At 39.4% G+C, this 17,111-nt stretch overlaps 1 protein-coding gene across 1 annotated transcript in view; it reads left to right on the top strand.

Annotated features, from left to right (window-relative positions):
- The window catches only part of LOC306770758 (NACHT, LRR and PYD domains-containing protein 12-like), a 190,626-nt gene that overhangs the window by 75,302 nt on the left and 98,213 nt on the right, over positions 1-17,111 (top strand). Inside the window, exons 5-6 of the mRNA XM_079259682.1 lie at positions 12,326-12,445; positions 14,023-14,142. Of these exons, the coding sequence (XP_079115808.1) occupies positions 12,326-12,445; positions 14,023-14,142 (240 nt within the window). The remainder of the gene's footprint in view (positions 1-12,325; positions 12,446-14,022; positions 14,143-17,111) is intronic.

The raw sequence follows: 17,111 nt of genomic DNA, 5'->3' as shown, positions 1-17,111 counted from the left end.
ATGAAAAGCAGTCAGACTGGGACCTTAAGACATGGGGGGGTGGAGATTCATCCACCTTAAGAGAAAGCAGTGAGCGCAGATATGTTGAACTGATCAATAATTCTTCTGGTCAGGTAGTGGAGCGATGTCCACACTTTGGTAAGTTTTAATAAGAAGAAAAGAAATGAAATGAGCTTTTATTCTGAGCTGTTTCTTTAATTGTCTGATTCATTGAGATTCAGAGAGAAACACAGAAACAGCTGATAAGGCCGAGCTTTAGGAATTCTTTCACTTTAAATCTGAAGGAAACGGAAACATTTTCCTCAATCCCTCCAGATTAAAATGCCCTAAATGATCTTCTTCTCCTTCATTTCATCATTTCTTTCTTGTGTTGCTGATTAAAGCCTCAGTTCCTCCTGGAGGCTGGAAGCCTCATATCCACTGCTTCCAGCTCAACTTCTGCTTTCTTTGCACCACATGGAAGCTTTTCATGTTTTATGGAAAGCACTTTGAATTGTTTTCTACATGAAATGTGCTGTTCAGATAAACTTGCCGTGCCTTATGGGATCTTTATCACATCCAGAAGTTCAGCTAGAAGCAGCCAAAGATTCTTTTACTGGTGCAGTTTCTTCCTCTGGACCGCTGCTCCTCAAGCCAAAGTGCAATGGTTTAAAGTGTCTGAGACGGGCTCCGCTTTTCATCAAGAACCTTTTCCATCATTTCTTAAAGTAAGTGATGAAGAGCAGGAAGAAGAATGCTGGTCTTACTGGTTGCAGCCACTTCTCCATCACCTGAGATGCCAGACAGACTCGTAGTACTTTCATTCTTGCTGGAATACTTTCTATTCTTCATCGGCATGAAGTTAGAGCAACTCGAAAGTATTTCTTGGTGTTTCTAGCATCATATTTGCTGCATGATGAAGGTTAGAGTGAGGAGTGCTTTGTGAAAATGCTGCCATTTAATCCCCCATGAAGGCGCTTGGTCACCATACTGGGATGGTGGGAATGAAGGAGTTTCCAGTTTGAACTGGAAAAGTTTGCTTTAGTCGACTCAGCTTCAATATAAAGTGGAACAGAAAACTATTTACTGGGAGCTCACATTTAATGAAGAGTTTCAACTCACAGTTTTTCAGAGATTTTACGTTTGTCGTGGCTTAAAAATACATTTCTTGCTGTTTTTTTTTGCTGTTTTCATGACTCAGCAAACTCAGACAAACAAGATAAATAAATAAATGTTTCTTCATGGAAAAAACAGAAACATCACAGCTTTTATTGCAACGTTTCTGAAAAGCTGCAGCAATTTCAGGCAATAAAAGAGCCAGAAGTTGGAAGATGTGGGCTAAATGTTCCAGAAAAGCAGAAAAAATAAGCAGCTCGTACACTGATGAGCATGGAGTGATAGAAGTTAGAAGCTAACGTGACTTTCTGCATCTTTCTGTTTTTCTACAGGTAGAAGTGAAGAAGAAAAAGCAGAGAAAGAAAGAAAGGAGCGAGAGAGACGGCAAGAAGAAGAGCAACGGCAAAGAGAGGAAGAGGAGAAGAGGCGTCAGGCGGAGCTGGAGCGTAAGAGGAAGATCCAGCAGCAGATTGAGAAGGAGAAGGAGGCCTCCAGGAAAAAGCTCTCCCAAGCACAGGAGAGCTTTCAGGAGGAGCAAAGCCTCAAAGAAGGAGTTCTTCACCAGCAGCAAACTCAGCTTCTACAGCAGATGCTGAAGATGATGCAGCTCACTTTGAAAGGGATGAAGGTGTGGCTAACTCCCATTCTCTGGCTTTGCTTCAACACCAAAACCTTGTGAAGAACTTTTAGGATTCATTTGTTCTGATGAACTTCTAGTGAGAGCAGAGTTCTTGCAGTAGTTTGTGGCTTGTTGTTTTTAAGGAAAAGCAGCAAAACTCGGAGTTCCTGCTTCATCCTGGGAAAAATGCAATAAAAGCCCAGTAAGAAGTCTGTTATCCTAACTGGATACCAGGGAGGAGAAAAACACCGACTTCTGCTTTTTAAGTCAATCTGTGAAAAGGTTTCCACTTCAATAGAATTCCCTAAATGACTTCTTCTTCATCACATAAAACATTTGAGTTTTCAGAAAGGAAGATCATAATAATCATCATTTTTATTCTTCTTATTGTCATTATTAAGGCAACTATGCTTAGAAGGTGCTTTTATTTGTTTAAAAAACGGACTCCAGCTGCTTTGTGTCCTAAAACATAGAAAGATGGAGACGTTTCCATCTCTATGTGAGCAAAGTCCAGGATATGAAAGATGAATGTGGTCCTCAGTAGGATCTCTGGCAGGATAAGTCATTCTCTCATCCAGATGTTTTTCCTCTAACTGATGGATGATCCATCTGTTGTTTCTGTGTCCAGTAACACAGCTGGACTCATATTCAGCATCACTTACTAACTGATGTGTGTCATTGGAGTAGATGTGGAATATCTAGAGCAAGTATGAAGGAAGTGGATCCCAGTGTGGGCCTCCCTGAGGTGCTGGCTTTCCCCACTGAGAGACTCTCCTTCACATTGGTAGCATCCCTCTCAAAGCTCTTCTTCCTGCCAGCCGGCGTTTCTTTAGCCACTTTATTTTTCAGCTCTTCACATTCATCAGAAAGTTTCTGGAATGTTCTCTGCTCTGTCAGTTCACCTGCAACTTGTTGCTCCACTTCTAATATCCCCTTCTGGGCTGAACTGGGATGCTGCTTACTGGGTGCTCATGTGACCTGTTTGGACATGGACTGTATTTCTAGGAGATGTTCTGTTCTGGCTGTTCTGATGAAGAGCGTTTGGGATGAAAACGTCAATGTGAGCTTGGAATCTAATGAAGTGTTTATTCTAGTGTCCAGACCTGCTGCTTTTTTCTCCAACTCACCACAGCAACATCAGATTGATAGAAAGCCCCAACAGCCAACATCAAATCATTCCACTGACTCCAGCAGATCATCCTGAATATTGTCTTCCTCTGGATATGAGCACAGTTCCAGCTTTAGAAATCATTCATCAATCATCATTTAGCATTGATCAGTCATTTACCAATCATCCAGCATTGGTAAACGTGCTCATACGTTCACAGCCTGTCAGATGTTTATCTCTACATAAAGAAGGGTGAATTCAGATCATCTTTCTTTTCTCAGCATGTGAACTCCACAGGACTCAGCCGATACAACAACAGACTGGACTTTTTCTGTGGAGACCATGTAAAGCTGCAGCACAGCATCGGAGAGCAGCTGTTGGTGGAGGGATACCACGCATCAGGACTTCTAAACAACAATGAGAGAGAAAAGCTCCTGGAGTGGCTGGAAAGAGAGCAGCCATACTGGTTTGGAGAAGAGGATCATGAACTACTAAATGCCAGAAAGTCTAAAATAAAAAACTGGCTCTGAAGAGATAAACTCTACAGATGTGGAAAAAAGAGAAATAGAAAGAAAAGATGGAACTGTTGACACGTTTCTGATCACTGTGCTGAGTTTTATTTCCAACTCAGATTCATTCTGATCCTGATTCCCTGTTTCTGCACAGATTTCATGTGTGTGTTCATGTGAAGCGTCAGTGTGGGTCATGTCTTTCTTTTGAAGAACTGAACTTGGATTTGTTGTGGAGATTTTCTTGATAGAAGCTTGAAGTGTTATTTTCTGCCTTATTAAAGCAACATAGAGGCTGGATTTTCTCTCTCCACACTGACCAAGTCAAAGGTCAGTGATGCTGACAAACTTGTCTCCTGCTAGAAAATCCTGATGGGAACTAAAACAAACAGATCAGATCCTTGCAGGAAGAAAATGTCTGCTTTCTTCCTCAGGAACGTTTCATAAAATCCTTTTGTTAGTTCAGAAGGACGATGCTGCTTCATGTTTGTGTACAAACTCACCGTAACGTGAGGAACTCACACATTCTGTGTTTTCTGAGCTCAGCACATCTTTGTGAAGCATCATCCTAAAAGCAGCAGAAAGAAATCAAATCCACTTGATATTTTAGAGGACTTTTATCTGGATCTGAACATGAATGTTGATTTCTGCTGAGTCATGTTTACAGATCAGCTCCAAGCTCAGAGTTTTCATCCTTCGTGAACATTTTCCTGACTTGACATTTACTGGACACATTATATTTAAATGGATTCTGATGCTTTTGGTGTGAAAGCTGTAAAAGTGATTTGTGCAGAGGAACATGACTGCCCCCTGCAGGTCTATCAGAGGAAGAGCAACATGTTGGACTGGAAACAGTTTTGCTTCATCAGAATGATTGAAGTTTATTTCGGCTTTACTCACAATAATTATTAATGCTTAGCTGCTTCAGATGAGCTACATCATATTATCCACAAGAGAGAGAGCATTTACTAATGTCTGCCTTCTATTCAATTCCATTTGAAATGATTAAATCCAGAATAATCTGATCTTTATGAAACATTCTGAATAAGTCAGATAATGATATCATGTGAAAGTTTGCATTGTTTGGTCAATATTGGCTTTCAAATATCTTCATGTTGGATTGATAAAGATTTGAGCTTTATCTTGTTTTTCTGCTGTACTTTGTGTTTTGTATGACACATGTAGTGAAGCTGGAAGAGTTCTAGCAGCTGCTGCACCTCAGATCAAACTACTTTGTTAAATAATCCTGTTTTGGATGTTGCAGCTCTGTTTTATACAGTTAATGCAAAATATTCTGTTGCGGCTCTACACTTTGCACTACATACTGTCTTTTGTTCATTGTGCTCACATCTAATCTGCTGCATGAAATAATCAGCTAGTTTAACATGTCTGATGGTACAGGAGGTGTGTATTATTACAACAAAGCAGGTGATGTAGAAAGGCTGTGGCTGCAGACAGGCAAACCAGGCAATTGCCAGGGTCCCCAAGCTGCCAGGAGTCCCAAGACAACAAATTATTATGAGTTAAATGCAACCAGAAACTGTGTGCTCTTTCAAATTCTATGACGGTCGATGCAGGAAAAAGCAACGACGCGGTTAGTGGTATCCCCCTTAACGGGGCCCCATCACTGCGGTACTTACTGACTGTTTCCAGCCAGGTCCGTGATTTCTACTGCTGGCTGGATATGAAAATCTGACCATCATGAAGCGGAATTATCCACCAGCAAGTCAGAAAAGAAGGAAGAAGAAAGAGGAGGATGGAAAGAAAAACACGACAGCGGTAAGTACATTTTATTACCTCCGCCACGGAGGTCATGTTTTACCTGCCGTTTATCTGTTTGTGTTCAAGATAACTCAAAAAGTTATGGATGGATTTTCATGACATTTTCAGGACTTGTTGGAAATGTGAAAAGGAGCTTTGTCCTCTCCGAGTGCTTTTCTAGTTTGTCTTGTTCAAATAAGGTGGTTTAAATGAGCAGCAACTATGCTAGCTCCGCATGCTAGTTATCATGACTGCTGGGTGGGCAGTTTCTGTCATTAACATCCATGTAGACAGCACATTGGATCCCGCTTCATATGTCAATTACCATATTGATCCTGGGAATCACCTTTAACAGCAAAGATGGACAGATGTTATATGTTAGTCTAAATAAATAACTTGGAGCACTTGTTAGTCATGAAGTAGCCCATAGTGCTGCTATCTGGCATACGAGGCTGAAGTTAGCTTCCGATTCGTAGCTTCCGATTCGCAATATGTGTGAAGGACAATTCCACTGAATTTTTCGGAAACTAAACCACATTAAACCAGGTCCTGAAAAAAAATCCACAATACTTAGATTCTTCAAACCTGGACTAAAATATTCCACATACTATGCAGATTCATGAAAACATCTGATTTGTGAAACCTTTACTTAGGGCTGAGCGATATGGCCAAAAAATAAAATCTCCGATTTTTTTAAACCAAATCCAATTTCCGATTTTAATCGATTTAATGTTAATTAAAGCTATATCTCTAACATACATGTATGATTACATTCTTGATGCTTTTTGTTTAATTTACACATTTTTGTCAAGAAAGACGAGCCTGTCAGCTGCATCTGGCTTCAGACCCCTGTGGCGTGTGACAACGCCCCCCTCCCACACTGAAAACACTGCGTTTCCATCACACCTAGAACTGCGCAACAACTAAATATCACCATAAAAACGCTGCTCTAAAAGTTTTTACGATCTCAAGAGGTGGTTTTCCAGACATTTCAATACAGAACTATATTGCAAAAGTGTAATGGGAACACTTTTTTGCGTTTACGTGTCCACAGATGTGATGTGGGGGTCGTGACCAGGTAATTCCCGGTAAAGATGGCGCGGTGTGGAATAAAAAACAGCGAATTTCAGAGTTTTAGAAAAGAAAATGAGGGAGAAAAGCTTTGAAAATCCAAAGCAAATTCTCCGCAGCAAGTAGAAAGCATAAAATAACGCCACGTGCCCACTTTGCATTAACCGCAATTACGAAACGTGATGCTAATGTGCTAAACATTGTTCAACGGAAACACCCTCAAATCCCAACTGTTGTTTGTCGAAACGTACAAATATCGTTTTTATTTTGCAACAAAATGTAATGGAAACGCAGAGGGGGCACTTCTTGTACGTTTCTAGCTGCCATGTTGTGTTTATACGTTTCTGTTGGAAACCAGCGGGAGCGTGCTGACGTCACTATAAAGTACGGAAGCCCAAAAGGTGATGGCGGAGAAAAAAGAAAATCCCCGATTTTCGTAAAAATAAATTGTCATAAACAGCAAATTCGAATTAATCAATTAAATCGATTAATCGCCCAGCCCTAACTTTATTCTATTTGTGAAAATGCAAAATAAGCTCATTTTATGACATTTTTGGCATCTGGACCACATTAGACCAGGTCCTGACAAAAATCTACAACACTTAGACTCTTCAAACCTGGACTAAAATATTCCACATACGATGCAGATTCATTAAAACATAGTGTCTGATTTGTGAAACCTTTATTCTATTTGTGAAAATGCACATTAGGCTTGTTTCATGACATTTTTGGCATCTAGACCACATCAAACCAGGTCCTGAAGAAAAAAAAAAACTCCAACACTTAGACATCCCAGACATTAAAACACAGTATTAAACAGCAGTTTTAAACAAAGCTTTATTTTACTTGTCAAAGTGGTATTACATGAAATTCTCATGTTGCACAAATCCAACGTTAGAAAGCAAATTGAAAAAGATCACTTCAGAACAAACTGTATAATTGAAGTTGTATAATTGTATTTTCTGGTTATTTCTGATTGGATCAGAATACCCATGAATGTACTGTTTCTCAAACGGGGGTATGGTACCGCTGGGGTACTTCAAGGCATTCCAGGGGATACGTGAATTTTTTTTTTGGAAACCTATGTATTTTTATGTATTCTTTAAAACATCCTTTATTAAATTTATATAAATATATTTCAAATTTTTAATATATTTCAGTAAATGTCCGTGTAAATTTATAAACTGAATTTAAATTTAGATTTACACCTTTTCATTCCTCCCAAAATCCCACATTCTGACGTGACTTGAACCCCACTTGTTATGAGCCAAATCATATCCGTCAGTCACTGTCGCCTTGACAACGCAAACAATGGAGTCCTGGTTGAAGCTTAGTGGAGATGTGGTTACTCTTGGGAGATGTTTTGTTGCAAAAATGTTTTTGAGTAACATTATTCTAAAGTAACAATAAGCTGCTATTACTCAAGTAAAGTTAAGCTACTATTTAGGCCACTCTAAGATGACTCATTTTGGGTAGAAAATAAGAATATAAATGTATTTGTGTTCCTTTCACTGTTATATTTATAAAGATTTAATTTATTTTTGTGGTAGTTAAAGTTTATAGTACATGACTTTTATGATTGCTGATTATTATTTTGATTGAATGATTGCAATAATTTTATTTGATGAATAAAATCAGATGTTAGGCTACACAGCACTTGAGTGGTTTATTTTACCAGATAATTGTTTTTTTTTACTCTTACTCAAGTAATTATTTGGATGAGTACTATTTACTTCTGTGGAAGTAACATTGTACTAAAGAAACAAAACGCTTGCTTGAATTTTTGCTGATTTTCCTCCATTCCTTCTTAATTTCTGCACAGAAGTTCTCCTTACTGTTGTTTTGCAAATCTTTTTTATCTTTCTACAATAGAAGGAGCAGCGTGAGGGAGGAGAAAGTGGGCCGGAGCAGGGATCCCCAATCCTGGTCCTCGAGGACCGCTGTCCTGCAGGTTTTCCAAGTGTCCCTGCTGCAACGCACCTGATTCAAACCAGTGTGTATTTAGCAGACACGTGCAAAGCTTGTCTGAGTCTGAGTCAGGTGTGTTCCAGAAGGAACACTTGGAAAACCTGCAGGACACCGGTCCTCGAGGACCAGGATTGGGGATCCCTGGGCCAGAGGCCAGCAGCAGAGATGGACATGGATGGTCTTCACAGCAGGTGAGGAGAAATTATACCAGAAGTCCTGCCTTAGAATTTCTCTGTTAGAACTGACTGAGAGAAAATATTTACAGCATTAAAAGGGATTTTGAGATGAAATTCTACAACAATTTCACTTTTACTCCTGTATGTATAGTTCATTCATTTATTTATTATTTAGTTACAGCCCCCACAAAAACATGAACATAAACTTATTTATTTTGATCTTATTTCTGTTTCTGCTCGAGTGTAAAATGAAATTTCGAGCTCATGATATTATTTTGTAATATAGTTTCTCAGGAGAGCCTGTAGTCTTTGATTCCCTTCGTTCAAAATGGAAATATTTACACAGATGTTGTTTATCTGTCATTTCAAAGACAATATTTGTTTTTATTCATTTATTTGCAAATATGATTTGACTGCTGTATCAGGCAGCAGGCATTGGTCAAAACATTCTTCTTCACTGATTAATTTTCCACATCAGTGCTGCCATCATTAATGATAAAATAAATGATAAAATAGCAACATCTTTTTGTTGACATGTTTATTGTTGGGTCACTTTTACTCATCATTGTTTCTGTTATATTAAATGATGTAGCTTATTTCCGCTGTTACCTTGTCACTTCCATGTCATTTTGGCGCTGATATATTTAAACAGGAATGGTATTTTACCAAACTTTTAGTTTTTAGTCTTGTCATTTGGCACATAATAATCTGACTACTCTCCCTGTAGACGCTCCAGGGTCATTCTATGTCAACTCAAGCAGTTTAGCAGCTTTGTCATTTTAAAGAAGTAAAGTTGGTTCCCTGGTGCTGTGCTGCTTGTAGTGATGTAGTTCTTTAGCTGATAGGTGCAGCTGAATGCGAGAGGATGATAAATCAGTCGATAGATTTCTAAACAATTTGTCCCCTTCACTTTTAAAATGAAGTCTACGCCCCTGGTTCAGAGTCATGTTTGACTCTCATCTCAGCTTTCACACCCACATCAAGAACGTCACTCAGACTTGTTTCTAGCAGCTGGAAAACATGGCCAGAGTTGGAGCGTTTCTCTCTCAAGCCGATGCAGACTCTGATCCATGCTTTCATCACCTGCAGGATGGATCATTGCAGTGCTCTTCTTTCTGTTCTCCCAATGAAAACTTCAGCACGGCTGCAGCTGCTGCAGAACTCTGCAGCACGTCTGCTGACGGGGACCAGAAAGAGAGCCCACATCACCCATCCTGAAGTCTCTGCACTGGTTTCCAGTTCACTTCAGGCTCCATTTGAAGGTTCTTTTACTGGTTTAGAAGACTCTTAACAGTCTTGGTCCTTCTTACTTTTAGACATTCTTAATGACTGTGAGCCTCCAGAGCCCTCAGGTCCTCTAATAGGTGACTTTTACAAACAGCAAACATCTTCACAAAGACTCAAGGTGAGTCTTCTTTTAGTTTTTATGCTCCACATTTGTGGACCAGTCTGCCAGAGGACCTGAAGGCGTCTGAAACTGTTGATGTTTTTAAACCCAGGCTTTGAATGAGATGTTTCTGATGAATTCATTTAATGGAAGTCATTTACTCTTCTTCTTTTATTTGATATTATATGTCTTATTTTATTCTCATTTATTTTACTGTTATTTTATCCATGTTTTCCTTGTTTAATTATTACTTTTTACTTCAGGAGTGGACTCTGATCTCAGGTGGGAGGAGAGAAGAAAGTGAAAAGTAGTTCAGCTCCATTTTGAGACGACAGCAACTAGAGAACACCTGAGTTCTGCTTAAAGGTGAGTGTGTGAACAACATTGTTCTTTCCCCTCAGAGTGTGTGAGTGTGTTTCCTCTCAGGAGTGGACAGGAAGAAAAGGTAAACTCCGATTCTCCGTCAATACAAACAGCTTTTATTAACCTGACCGGTTAGTCTGCGCGACTTTCTGTTTCTCAGGTGTGACGCAGCAGAAAAGTCTCATTTCACGGTGAAACTTTAACATAACTGTGTGATTTTCTCTGGGAAATGAAATAAAGACACATTTTGGCCTGTTTTTGTGCTTTCTGGTGGATTAAACTTCAATGTTCAGGCAGGTTCAGGCTAAAGAAACTGAGTTTCTAACTGTCTCCTCTCACCTGAAGGATCGGATCTTTTGTCCGCAACGCGATTCCAGACATTTAGAAGCTGAATTAAAACACCATGATTTACGAAGGAGGATGTTTAGGAACTCCAACGTGTCAATATTTCCATGTTCATGTGTCGTTTAATGGATCCGTCCTGCTGTCAATAATTCTCCAGCCATTGACACCAGATTTGTACTTTGTACTGTAATAAAATGACTTTTTTCATATGCTTTTGGAAGTGGAAACTTTCCTGATGACAGAGAACTTTTTAGAAAGACAAGAAGTCTTCAAATCATAATTCCAGTGATATTATTGGCGGCATTTGTTAGGTTTCCACCACTAGATGTAGAAACAGCCGATGGGTTTAATTGGATCGAGTGTGAAATAGGTTGAGAAATATAAAATCATGGTCTAGTTCAAAAGGTCTACATTACCTTACTAAAAGATAATACTTCATTTGCAGCTGCCTACATGTGTTTTTCTGCAGTGGGATTGAAACTGCATGAAACTAAAAAGGTATTCTATCCACCAATACTTCAAGCCGCATGCTCCTGTTTTAATGAAGTTAAATATTCAGTCAGTGGACCAGTGACTCAGCAACTTCCACACTGACTCAGCAGCTGCTTCTCTCCTCAGCCACCCGAAGCAGTCATCATTTTGTTGTTTGGTTTTTATAAAAAATATCTCTTCGTATTGTGAAGCTTCATGTTTCTCATGAACTTGTTCAAAGTTCTGACAAGTTTAAAATGAATTGTTAAATGGTAAATGGACTTGTACAGCGCTTTTCTAGTCATACAGACCACTCAAAGCGCTTTATACTACTTGTCACATTCACCCATTCACACACACTCATACAACACACTCATACCCCAATAGGCACATCGGGGGGCAGTTTTGGGGTTCAGTGTCTTGCCCTAGGACACTTCGGCATTTCAGGGGAAGCCTGGAATCGATCCCCCAACTTACCAGTTGAATTACAACTGCTCTTCCTCCTGAGCTACAGCCGCCCCAGTTGAAGTTCGGAGTTCATGTTTTCAGTTTCTGAACTTGTTCAAAGTTAATTTCATTGAAATCTTTTGGATTCTGGAGATCCTTTGATTCCAGCTTCAAGTTGTGTTAAATGACTGTTTGGCTTTTTTCCTCCTGACTTTGTTCATGTTGGAGGATTTCACTGCAGCAGAAACTCAGCTGGAAAACATCAGCTGATCCAGATGTTTCTGTCATCACAAAGTCAATCTGACGTCTGATTTCTGACAGGAAGCCAGAAGAAGCAGAAGGAAAAGCAGGAGGTCAGAAACTGGTTTCTGTTTGGGTCTCAGACCTGAACAGACATGTTTGTTTTCATTCTTTAGTTCTGAGTGTTTCTGCTTTACCTCTCAGGAAGACGAGGAAGACGAGGACGGAGCAGAGTCTGCAGGATCCAGATGTCTGGCTGTGATGGACCCATCCAGACCTCCAGACTGCAGGACTGGACCAGAACCATCACATACAAAGTAAGTGGACTGCTCATGAAGGGGTTGGTGTCTTAGCGGAGTCTGTTGCCATGGCAACTGGATGCTGGAGCTGGAAATGAGCGTATTGAAAGCTGCTCAGTTGTCCAGGTTGTAAAATGTGTTTTAGTTGATGTAAAAGAGGCGGAGCTGACAGCAAAGGACCATGTCAGAGATTCTTTATTCAGCCAAGTTCCAGACAAGACCAGAAGATCTGCATCGCTGGACTGGATCCAGACTGGAATTAAGTCCAGCTTAGATAACAGGCTCCAGGCTCTCAGAAATAGCCTGGAACCTGACTGATCCTGGTCCTCTGAAAAAGACTGATCCAAACATGAAAGCTTCTGATTCTCTGCAGCAGTTTGTGTGTTCAGAGCTTCTTCACTGGTTTTCATCAGACAATTTCTCACTGATTGATGTGAAATTAATGACAACATGTTTGTGTTTGCAGAGGTCAGAACCACAGATGGAGAACAGAGACTCCAGAACCCGACTGTGTGTCTCTGAAGAGTGACCGGTCCAAAGATGATCCTCCAAACTTCAGTGATGGACCTGGACCTTCAGACTCACAGTAAGAGAAGTGAAACAGGTGTTTCAGGGTGTGTGATGAGCTCCCTGTTGTCTCTAGAACTGCTTGTTCTTGAACTCAACATTAATGTAAACCAGTGAAAAGTCCTTTTAACCAGGTCGGCACAGGTTCACAGTCAAGATCAACTTTATTTATAAAACACATTTAAACACATCCAAGTTGACCAACGTTCTTCACGTGGAATGAGACAATATGTGGAAACAACAGGAGAATGTGTTTTCTTGCATGTATGCTTGTCTGTACACATTGTGGAGGATTGCAAATATCCTTGCGTGTATTAATGAAACACACTCAAAGGACTGTTGCACACTGCGCACGCTAAGACTGCTTCCCAGAAAAATATCATGTGAGCTTGTCGACGCTGCACAAAGTTAGTTACTCCAGTCAGTGAGCGTATATGAAGGATGTAAGTGTTTGTCCACTCTAAATAGTAATTCTAGCATGGATGGTTTACTACAAACGTTTACTAGAGTAAATTGTTCTTATGGGGCTTTATTCTATGGTGAGAAGCGCTAATATTTCCATTTAAATTAATACTGCATACTTCCTGAAACGCTACGTTACACTTTCCCGTTTGTAACTCCTGGAAGGCTGCAGTTCTTTCTTACCGAAGAATTGGGCCAGCTTCGTACAAGCCAGCATCCCAGCATTAACAGAGATATATTTCACACTGTCGAGCAGGGCTGTTCAGCTGGCTGCCTGTGGACCAGAACCATCCCACGGCTCATCTGCTCATAAATAGTAAATCAATCATCTAATAGCAGCGACTAATCTATAAGCCACCAGTTTGAGACATTTAGAGACACTTTGTAGTTCTGCCGTTTCCACTGTAGATGGAGGCTGAACACGCCAGCTTCTTATGAAAACTCATTTAAAGGTGAAGAAGTGAAAATGTTATAAAAACGGACCTGATGAGTCTGCACACAATCCTGATGAGTGGAATCGATCGGGAGGTTCGGGACGATTCCTCATAACTACTTCTTCTTCCGCCTGACATAGATGTATGAGAAACTGCAGGTGCAGCGTTGTGGCGGCAGTCCGGTAATTCACTGATCAGTCCGACACGCTGTGATGATGATGATGATGATGATATTTCAGCTCCATGAACAGCAACAATGTGCAGTTTGATGATATTGTGTGAAATATTGTTTCCTGTATTTTAACAAAGCGACTACTGCAGGGAGGGAAGGAAACAAACAACAAAAATGACACAGCTTCTGTCACTACATGGCAGCACTGTGTCCAACTGGACTCCCAGCAGTCTGACTAACACTGGTCTCTGATGTCTCCTGCTGTCTGATTTCATGCTTGTGTTGTTCTCACTTCAGATTTAAGTCACTCTGGAGAAAAGTGTCTGCTAAATGACAATAGAATAGAATAGATATTCTGAGGGTAATCTCTGCATCTGCTCACTGAATGAAGAATCTGCTGTAATGTGTAGAATCACTTCAAGATGAACCAAGTCTGTTTTACAACAAATATCCAGCAGGATCAGACATTTACCAGACAAACAAAACACACTTTATGTGGAATTAATGACAACATGTTTGTGTTTGCAGAGGTCAGAACCACAGATGGAGAACAGAGACTCCAGAACCCGACTGTGTGTCTCTGAAGAGTGACCGGTCCAAAGATCATCCTCCAGACCTCAGTGATGGACCTGGACCTTCAGACTCACAGTAAGAGAAGTGAAACCAAGTTTTCAGGATCTTCAGTGACTTCATATTAGTTGATGTTTGACAGAAGTTTTTATGTCAGAAAGTAAAATGATCCTTTTAGAAGAAACTTGATGTTTTATTCAGGTCATGTGAAAACGTTTCTCTTTATTCGTTTCTTTATTTTCTATTTTATTTCTTATTTTCAGAAACTCTGCTAAACTGATCAAAATGTTTCTGTTACCGACACCTGAGGAATATTTGTCTGTGGTGAATTTTGTTTCTACATTTTGTGTTAAATTTAAAAAGTTTATTTTCAAAAGTTTTTGTCATGTTTTGTTTAGAAGTTTCTGATCATCCTCATTGATCAGAGCTCAGCAGCTCCAGTAATCCTCAACAACCTTCATGTGTCAGTTCTGTCTGGTTTTATTTAAGCTGCTCTTTTCTCATCATCTCACACTGAGAATATCAGCAGGTTATTGATCCTCTTCTGTATCAGGGTTAGAACGATACTTTTGTTTGTCATTACCAAATAGTTTTATTTCTTTCTTTTTATAAAAGAGAATTAAAATGTATTTTTATGTTAAACAAGCTGAAATCTAGTAGCAGTGATGTCTCCATATGAAGTGAATATTGTCAGAGGAAAGGTGTCAGATGTTGCTGCAGGAAGTTTGGAGTTTAACATCAACCTGCAGGCAGATGACTCGGCGCTTCTTTCAGAAAGCAGCTTTAGTCAAAACTCACTTATTTCATGCAGAGTTAAAGGAAACTGAGTTTTCTGTTTCACAGAGTGAGTTCTGCTGGACTCGGAGTCAGTTACCATGGTAACATACTCTGTGAGACTAACCTGCTGTCTGGCAGGTTTAGAACCAGCAACTCTTGAGTTTCTCGTCTTCAGCTGCACATTCAGACGGAACTAAATGGCTGATCAGACGTTGTTTCCTTTTGCTGAAAGACCGGTCGACATTTAGACTCAAATCATTGGCAGGAATCTCCGTCGGTAGAGTCTGATCAGACCTCGTTTAGATGTTTCATCATTTCCTGATTTTCTGTTTCACCCTGCAGTCCATTATTTATCTCAACACCGTCTGGCTGCAGAGCTCCACTGAAACCAAACAAAAGTAAACAAAAATAAAAAATAGGAAACTATAACTGTCATGTTGTCACCAGTAAAAACATCTTATAAACAGAACATTCAGCTAAAGATCTAAAGTCTTACTGCTCAAGTACACATACTTAGTGGTCTTATCATCCACACTTATCAATATTTTACACAATAAAATCAGAAAAACATTTAAAGGGATATTATTAACTGAAAAGTATATATTTTTATGAAGAGGACAGGAGACGATACGTTTGTGTGATCATTGTGTTTATTGTTGTTTATCCAGACGGCGACACAGTGGTTATAACACACCGTCTGCTGATTGTCTGTGTATTTTATTTAGAAATATCTTCTATGCAGTTCCATGATGTAACTTAATTTAAAAAGTCTTTTTCTTCCTGCCCTGCGGTGGAGGTGGGCTGAGAGTGGAACCTGCAGCAGAACTGTCCCCACAGTGGAGGTCTGCAGCCAGACCCCTCTCATTTATCTGAATTATATTCTCAGCCCTCATTCAACTCACCAATGTTCAATGGAACAAAAACTTTGTATCACACTCCTGTTTACTGTGCGCTATTGGTGATGTGCAGCAGGTTTCCAAGGCAACCGTATGTTGATGCAGAGGAAATGTGATGCTGTGTGGATGCAGCAGATGGAACATCTGTCAGGAACTCCATATGCAATAATCACTTCTAATTAATCAGTCAAATAAAGACAAAACACAATAATGTTATGGTTTTATTTCCTGCAAGTGGGTTTTACATTTTTAAGTTTAATATTTATTCATATATAAATCCCTATTTCATGCAAAATCCAAGTTTTGTAGTTTAAGACATTTAATCATCAACTTGTGCCACAACCGACCTTTAACTAATATTCTAATAGTCGTCTTTCTATTTGAGTTTTACACAACTTTATAACAACACATTCTTGGTTAATAAAACTATACTTCCAAGCATGCAAGTAACTTACACTCCTCTAGGCTATATACTGCCATCAGTTAAATACTCCGAGGACACATTTTAGTTTCAGTATATGTCGGATCTAAAAATCGAACATACGTGACAAAGAACAGACGGAGTCAGGGTTCAAATCACAATCATTACCGTGGAGAAGACAACTTGAGAAAACTCTAAACCTCTTCAAATGACCTCCCAGTGATCAGCCTTTTTATTCACTCTGCAAGTTGCACAACAACACACCCAAAGGCATTTCATTGGTTAAGCATCATTGTGTGATCGTATAGTATTGGTTATCAGAAATCATATAGCAGCAGGGAGGAATCAGGTCACATCCAGATACACGTGTAAAGCTTGTCATTCTAGTATTGAAACACAGTAAGTATCTGAGGGTGGTGGCTGAAACTGGCTGAATGCACAGAGCTGTTTTCCAGTCACAACCCTTCAGTAGAAATGCAGCATAATCAGCAGTAAGCATAATATTTTCTTCATAGCAAAATGATAACATGTATTTACAGTGATAAACTCCAACAGTATACTTTATACTTTCATGAACTTTAAACATTTTAGTCCAAAGAAGTATAAACTTACAATACTTAAAATTACAATACTTTCAAGATTTACTAAGTATTTGACTTTGTGGCAGAAAGAAGTAAAGTATACTAAAGTACAGGATGAGTTTCAGAATAAAAGTAGAAATGTAAGTTAATTTATTTAGCTTATACTGAAAAGTATATAGTCTGAGTTTACTTTACTATTAAGTATATAAAATATGATATATCAAAAGTAAACTTGGAGTATACTGCTTCAGTTTTAGTGTAAAATAAGTATACTCATAGTAAACTAGAATAAAGTACTTTTTGCTACGGCAGCCTTTTGATAAGTTTCCACGAGGAACAAAAGAAACGTTCTGTCCAGCTACTTATCTGTGT

Source organism: Telmatherina bonti, assembly GCF_933228915.1.
Source record: "Telmatherina bonti genome assembly, chromosome: 20".
In the NCBI taxonomy this organism is placed as follows: domain Eukaryota; kingdom Metazoa; phylum Chordata; class Actinopteri; order Atheriniformes; family Telmatherinidae; genus Telmatherina; species Telmatherina bonti.
Note: the sequence above shows the minus strand (reverse complement) of the source record. Positions and strands in the feature narration are given on the sequence as shown.